Below are 8,195 nucleotides of genomic sequence, written 5' to 3'. Positions count from 1 at the left end.
ACTAGTGTGTGTGTGTGTGTGTGTGTGCGTGCCTAAGGTCGTATTTGACATGGTACAGTGAGCCAGCAGTTCCCTCTCTTTCTCTCTCTCTCATGCTCTTTCTCGCTCTCACTCCCTCTCTCTCTCATGCTCCTTCTCTCTCTCTCACTCCCTCTCTTTCTCTCTCTCACTCCTTCTCTCTCTCATACTCTTTCTCGCTCTCTATCACGCTCTCTTTCTCTGCCTGTCTCTTCCTCCCTCTCCCTCTCCTTCTCTCTCACACGCACATTTGCCATGGTATAGTGAGCTAGAAATCTCTCTCTCCTTCTCTCCCTTTCTCTCTCTCTGTTTCTCTCTCTCATTGCATTATTGCATGCCAGTTGACAGATGCTCTAATCCAGAGCAATGAACAAAGTGCATACCCGTAACCAGGGACAAGTGCGTGATTTGCCATGGTATACCGAGCCGGCAATCTCTCTCTCCCTCTCCCTCTCGTTCTCCCTCTCTCTCTGTCCCCCCACCTCTCTCCCTCTCTCTCCTTGTCCCTCCACCTCTCCCCCTCTCTCTCCCTCTCTCTCTCTCCATCTCTTTTCACATTCTCCCTCTCTCCCTCGTTCAACCTCTCCCTCCCTCTCACTGTCCCTCCACCTTTCTCCCTCTCCCTCTCCCTCTCCCTCCCTCCCTCCCTCCCGCCGACTGTAGCCGACCGTGGTATCCTTTTGTGTCAGAGATCCAGGCCCCCTCCTTAATTAACCCTCCAGTGTAGTGCGTGGGTTCACCCAACCAACGGACTTCCCCCGCTATCAGTCTCACTCCCCCCCCCCCCCCCCCCCGCCATCCTACAGCTCTGGTTCGCTCGCTTCTATTTACCTCGCCGTTAGTCTCTCCTCCCTCTCCCTCTCTCTCTCTCTCCTCTCTCCCTCCCTCTCTCTCTCTCTCTCCCTCTCCCTCCCTCCCTCTCTATCTCTCCTCCCCTCACGCCTCCAGAGCCAGCAGTCTGGATCGAGCAGCAGACTGCTGGCTACATGATCCCTGGGAAAACATCGCCCGGCGTCTCCCTCTCCGCTCGACGCTCGAGCCCGCTCACGTCCGGTCACATGGAAGAAACGATGTCTCCACTCGGGCGCTGAATCCCCCTCTCCTCTCTCGTTACCCCCCCCCTCCCCTTTCCTAATCTCCTGCCCCCCCCCTCCCTCCCTACCCCCAACCCCAAACCCCCAACCCCCAACCCCAACCTGCCCTCACCTCTGCCCCCTCTTACCCCGATCTGACCCTCCCTTCCCCAGACCTCCTGCCCCTCCGCCACCGCTCCGGACCCCTCGACAATGTTGCCATGTGTCCAGCGGCTGCAGCTCTTCGTTTTGCTCTCGTCCGTCCTGCGGTCCTGCCAGGGGCAGAACTGCCCCGCTAGCTGCCAGTGCCCGGACCCCCACACAGTGAACTGCAGCGGCCGGGGGCTCGCCCGCCTGCCGGACCCCATCCCGCTCGACGTCCGCCGTCTGCTGCTCTCCCACAACTGGATCCCCGGGATCCCCTCCGACTTCCTGGTGCTGTACAGCGACCTGGTGTACCTGGACCTCCGGAATAACTCGCTCTCCCGCATCGAGCCGGGCACGCTCAGCACCTCGTCCCGGCTGGTGTTCCTGGACCTGGGCTGCAACAACCTGACGGAGATCCCGTCGGGGACGTTCGGGGAGTCCCGCAGCCTGATCAAGCTCCGGCTGGGAAGCAACCCCAGCCTCAGCATGGTGAGCAAGGACGCCTTCCTGGGCCTGACCTCGCTGCGCGAGCTGGAGCTGGATCAGAACGCGCTGTCCGGCCTGGACGTGGGGGTCCTGGGCCAGCTGCCCTCGCTCAGGGTGGTCCGCCTGGAGGGGAACCCCTGGGAGTGCAACTGCAACTTTTCCAAACTGTTCGCCTGGCTGATGGAGAACAGGCACAAGCTTCCAACAGGTAAGGTCACGCTGTTTTCTGTGCGCACAGGACGACAATAACGCTTTTTTTTTTTTTTTTGGGTGTTATTTTGCTAAATAAAACACTTTAAATCTATTCATTTTTATTTTGTATTTGGGGTTGCGATTTATTTGTTTATTTATTTATTTTTATTTGATCCATATCAAACATTTCTTTTCATTCCTTTTTAATTTTTTAATAATAATTCTATGCTCGTCTCTGCTGGCCCTCCGGCTATAGAGAGCGAGAAAGAGAGAGCATTTGGGAGAGAGTGAGAGAGAGAGAGAGAAAGGTGAAAAATGAAAGCGGGGAAATGAAAGGCTCGTGACGGGGTAAGTGTGCAATGAAAGGGAGCTGCGCGAGACAAGGGCTCGATTCCGCACGACCTCCGCGTCGTTTAGCATTCCGGAATGTGCGGTGTGTTCCGCGACCGACGGCTGGCCGTGCATGCCAAGCGTCCCGATCCCCCACCCCCCTCCTTTTGTTTGTGTTTATTCCGTGCGCCATAAATCACCACGGCAACAGGGACCCCCGGCATTTCAAAGTAAGGCTTGTCATTGAAATTGCCAACAGACAGGTCTGACGACGAATGCTTTGCGCCGCGTTCTTCTCGTCCCCAGCGCAAATTAGACAAACCACGCTTCGGCGTTGGCATGCAGTCCACCGCCGGAGCTCGTTTTAAAAATGCATGAACGCGAGACAAAGCGGATCAGAGCTCGCTCTCCCAAAGGAGTTCTCAACAATATGGCCAAATCTTCTTACACGCAGATAATGAATATCACATTAGACAGAGGCAGTTGCTAGTGTTCTTTGATTTCGTAAATAATGACCCATTAATCGCATAGTTTAAATAAATACATAAAACGATAGGCTCCTTTGCTGTCTCTGGCAAGGTTAGAATTGTCTTGATTGCTCACTTTTGAACAATCTTTCGTTATGTGCGGCGCCCATTCTGCTGAAGCTAATCCCAGTTTCAGTTTGACTTCAATTTCCGAGCCAAAACCTTTCCAGCTTTCTGCAAGTTACTCATTTCATAACATTGATAACGGGCAATATGTTTTACGATGCCAATTCAGATTTATATGTAAGGCTAATATTTCAGTGCTAATATCATGCAAAGAGAGAATTATTGCACAGAAAGTCTAATAACACGCATGCTTATAACCTCCAGAAGCACTTGTAGCTGTGATAACTTTACTAGTATCAATCGTCAAACCTTACTAGCCAGAGAATGGGCACAGAATTGAAGTCCTAACTATGAGTATCTGTGGTGGATAAATTACACTTCAACAGGCTAACACACTTGAGAGATTTATATGCATTAGTAAATGATGATGTTAATACTTGTGGATGTTCTTAACAACTGTGTTCATGCAGCCACAGTGAGGAGAATATGTGCATTGTACATTTCCGATGGCTTGACCTGTGCTATTTCGATTGCCAGTCTGGAAGTACGTTTGTTGATCTGATCCTACATCTGTTCAGTAATTCTCCTGCTATGACTCTGCACTCTGCAAGGTCTGGAGTTTCCACAGAAAAGTGAATGAGGAAGTTAACTGATGCATTTAGTTTTATTTATTTATTTATGTTCGGATAGTTACGCAGTACTGTATTCTACTACCGGGATAGGCTTGTCGGTACAATTACATTGAAAAGAAAGTAGCGAACCGTCTTTTGGAAGAAATTGTCACTATAATCAACATTCCGGTGACCTAATAGGCTATATCATACAGCGGCTTATATAGCGCCTTGGGTATTTTGGTTCAGGTACTGTACATGTGCATGTATTGTATACAGGTTTATATACTGTATATTTTGTATTTTGTGCGATGTTGAAGAAATTATATATGTTAATTAATACATTAAACCGACATACAGTGTATGACTTTATATAAGAGAACCCCAGTAAAGCAGACTAGTTTCTGGTGTTCGGTAGGACAGCGCTTAGACTTTGTTAAAAGGCTGTTGAGAACACTTTCACAGCACTGGTGACGTCAAGCGCTGGACAGAAGCACACAATCTCGGTACACTACCCACCGATACACACATTCTCTGCATGTGCGCACAAACACACACACACACACACACACACACACATACATACACACACCGATTTTCCTTTGAGTATAATTTTTCCAAATGTCCTCATTTCCACTTGTCTCAGCGTGTTTCTTTAGTACAAACACATCACACATGCAGTGTAGTCCATATAAATCTTTGAGGCCCCTTTGCGCTTTGCAGGTGAATTTGAGTGGCTCTGGCAACACTCGTAAAACAAAAATAGCAAAACCGCAACCTGTGCCAACTTTCTTGAGCACCTGCTCGGGAGAACGAGACGGCTACGCTGTTGTGTTTCCCCCCGGGAGCTGTCCTCTGTGTGGGGGGCTTGTGTAAGTAGGCTAAATTAAGTGCTCGTGGTCAAAGGAAACGGCAATGAGTGGTAATTCAGCAATGTTGCAACTAAATGCCGGGACGCAACTGGCCCTGAACTCTCCACAGGATTCATAACCACTACGACAAATTCATCTGCTAAGTGCACTCAAGCAGCTGCAGTACATTGTGAGTGCAAATGCAGTATACCAGATTTCAGGCATTTAACAACATGTACCATGCCTGAAACTTTAGCATATGCTGTCTCTACACACACACACACACACACACACACTCTGTGCGTTCAGATGTTATTGGTTATCTTGTGATCACGAGAAAATAAATTGCTATGTGATGACAACTTAAGTAAGTCATGATCACAACTTTGTTTTCCTGTGATAACGGCGGGAAAAGGAATGACAACACTGCGTGACTCCAACCAACTTATGAGGATATGGGCCTGTGCGCGGTCATAAACATGATTTATTATTTTTTAACTGCTCCCGTTTCATCACTCTTTGGGGTATAGTTTGAGCTTCTCATAACATGAGTCGGGTAATTTATCACTGCTTAAGTTGAAGTGAGGGGAAAACTGGGTCCATGAAAAGTCCATTTTTCTCACGGCAGTTCCGTTCTGAAAATGGAAGTTATGAATTTATTTCGGCTGCTGTTATTAATATAACTAAAAGCTAATGTTTTTTCATTTTTCCTTTTTTAAAGTCCGTTGTTAATTAAAGTTAACCAAATGTGTATTTGTGCCAGATGGTGTGATTGGATGTGACAAATTTAAAAGCAATGGCCCGGTCTCCCAGGTCCCATGTGCTATTGTTTAATGATTCTGTAGTGCATCTCTACGTCTGCCTTGTTATGCACTTAGATATGCATACCATCACTTCTCTTGAAAATTGAGAAGAAATGCATTACTAGATATACAGTTGTCAGCAATTTTATGCTCCTCCAGACACTTTCTGCTTCTCAGTTCGATGCAAAATCAGTCTGAGATCTTAGTGATGGTGACTCATTTCAGTTTGGTTATTTCATCGCTGACAAAATAAATGAATAAATTAAATAAATATGTATGTACAATATTAATAAATACTATATGCCTATAAAACAAATATCTACAGTGTTTTATAAAACACACGTATGCAGTCTTTGCATAATATATTCATATATACATATCTATGTATATCTATAATGTATGTAACTATTTGTTCTTGCCAAAAAGTTAGTTTTTTTCCACTCCTGACAAGGTGCAAAGTTTACAGCAGGAATGAGACGATTGCTGTCGCCATCAGGCTATTCTAAATAGCTTGTAATTCTCACTGCCTCAATGTGTCTGCGTCTACGGCATTTATAATTCATGGGTCACGCTGAATTATAATTTAACAGCTTGAGCAATTGAGCTGTTGAAATGCAAACATAGCCTGGTGCAGCCTGTGGTTAATGCTGTGCATAAATGTTACTTTCTGCCGTAGTTAGACTGCATGCAAAGAATCGTGAGCTTAGATCTTCTCAGAATTCAATTATAAACTTTTTTACTGTAATGATCGTAGCATCTTCAAGCTGTGCTTTTTGTCTATAATATGAATCGCATACAGCACGTTTGGACTTTCTTTCCTGAGTTATATAACTTGTGAAGAATGTTGGTATTCATCTTAGTTATTATGGGTGGAATTGAATAAAAACGTTTTTGGGAGTAAATTGTAGCATGTGTCTGAAACACCCATTGATTATGGAATGGAACACAGAACAGGGAACAGGGCATGTTTTGCATAATTATCAGATGATTGTTCTGAATGAAAGAGGGCTGACTACAGGAGGCAGAGGGGGAGGGGGAATTGGGCTCTGGGGGTGGGGGTTAGGGACTTTTCAAAAAACCTACATCACTGCTTTTTGCAAATGTTTTGTAGGCTTTAGATGCAAAAACTAGGAATAGAATGCTGATGTGTGTGAGCCTTTAACTTTTCAGTAATGCTAGTGGCTTCCCTTGCTCACACAACCAAAAACAATCTCTTTTAGGTTTGACTGAATTGAGACATCTCGGTGGCAGTAATTGCTGTCTGAGATGTGTAGTCGACATGACAAACAAGTCTCCGGCTTGTTACTACATGCCTTTAATCTGTTCCCTCAGTAACGGTTGAATGTTCAAGGTGAACACTAACTGGTTGTAACACACATATACTCTCAGAAATATAGTACATTTTTGTTCTTCAGGGATTCCCTAAATGTACCCTGACAGTACAGTAATTACATTATTGCCATTTGGCAGACACTCTTATCCCGAGTGACTAAGAGTTGATTAGACTAAGCAGGAGACAATCCTCCCCTGGAGCAATGCAGGGTTAAGGGCCTTGCTCAAGGGCCCAACTGCTGTGTGGATCTTGTTGTGGCTACACCGGGGATCGAACCACCGACCTTGCGGGTCCCAGTCATGTACCTTAACCACTACACTACAGGCCGCCCCAATAGTAATGTTCTCTTTGGATACAAATGAGCATGTTTCCAAAGCAAAAAATTACTAATTAGTTATATTATATTATGTACCTGTATGGTACTGCCCCAGAGACAAGCATTTGTACCTTTTTAGGCACTTTTCACACCTTTCTTTTTGAGAATGTAGGAATACACACACACGCGCGCACACACACACAAACACACACACACACACTCTCCAGAGCTTTTCTCAGCTTTGGGAGAATGTGTGTGTGTTTTTTCTTCCATGTCAGTCAGGGTGAGGTATAAAACAAGGTGAGTCACCTCTTGTTCCGGCTTTGCTGAAACATTTCCGGGGAGAGCACACACACCTCTGAGACCAGCTCAACGCTGTCCTGCCTTCAATAATTCATTAGCGCTAGCCCTCGATGTGTAATGATCACTAATCCCAATACTTCTCTGAAAAAGACCAAGAAACAGGAAAAATCCTGTTTTGCAGAGGCAATTAGACGTCCTGGTAATTTTCAATCAGTGTTTTGGTTCTCAGCGAGCTCCAGATATTGCGATGTTGATAGCCTGAAAGTACCCTTGGAGACGCAGCATGCTAGCCGGCTAATGGCTGGCACTGCGATCTGAGCGCCTGTGGTACGATGGAGAGGGAGATCACGTCTGCTGTGTATGAACCATTGTGCTGGGCTCGTAAACATGTTTGATGGCAGGAACGGAACATTCAGTCCTATAGCCTGTCTCAGAGAATAGGCTTATCAGCCGTGGTCTTGAGTGCGCTACAGTACGTGTTTCTGATGCTGCTCTGAGTCCCGGTAAACTGCTCCAAGCTCTAAAACTCTATATGGGTGAGAAAAGATTTACAGTAGACATGGATGGATGGTGCAGTGGGTAGGTCCTGGGTTCGAATCTCGGTCGGCCGGGGCCTCTCTGTGTGGAGTTTGCATGTTCTCCCCGTGTTCGTGTGGGTTTCCTCCGTGTACTCCGGTTTCCTCCCACAGTCCAAAGACATGCAGGTTAGGCTGATTGGAGAGTCTAAATTGCCTGTAGGTATGAGTGTGTGAGTGAATGGTGTGTGTGCCCTGCGATGGACTGGCGACCTGTCCAGGGTGTATTCCTGCCTTTCGCCCAATGTATGCTGGGATAGGCTCCAGCCCCCCTGCGACCCTGTTCAGGATAAGCGGGTTAAGATAATGGATGGATGGATATTAAATGATGTTAAGTAGGATAGGCACACCGTGCGGCCATGGCTGATGCCACTGACGGGTGATTCCTTAGAGAAAAAGTCTCAGTTTGGGCTTAGCTTGGGCTCAGCATTCTCATCTGTTTCTATCTTCCTATCCTAAAGCCTGGCTTTGGGTTTATGGCTCAGGAGCGGTGCCTTATCGTACGTGCTAACTGCTTATTCCAGTCTGTGCCGAGTCCTTTGTGTGGTTCTGTATTGTCTAAAG

At 46.6% G+C, this 8,195-nt stretch overlaps 1 protein-coding gene across 1 annotated transcript in view; it reads left to right on the top strand.

Annotated features, from left to right (window-relative positions):
- Positions 1–1,304: 1,304 nt before the first annotated feature.
- The window catches only part of LOC133139586 (leucine-rich repeat-containing protein 38-like), a 23,603-nt gene continuing 16,712 nt past the window's right edge, over positions 1,305–8,195 (top strand). The window contains exon 1 of the mRNA XM_061259159.1: positions 1,305–1,932. Within this exon, the coding sequence (XP_061115143.1) occupies positions 1,305–1,932 (628 nt within the window). The remainder of the gene's footprint in view (positions 1,933–8,195) is intronic.

Source organism: Conger conger, chromosome 10 (genome assembly GCF_963514075.1).
Source record: "Conger conger chromosome 10, fConCon1.1, whole genome shotgun sequence".
Taxonomy (NCBI): Eukaryota; Metazoa; Chordata; class Actinopteri; order Anguilliformes; family Congridae; genus Conger; species Conger conger.
Note: the sequence above shows the minus strand (reverse complement) of the source record. Positions and strands in the feature narration are given on the sequence as shown.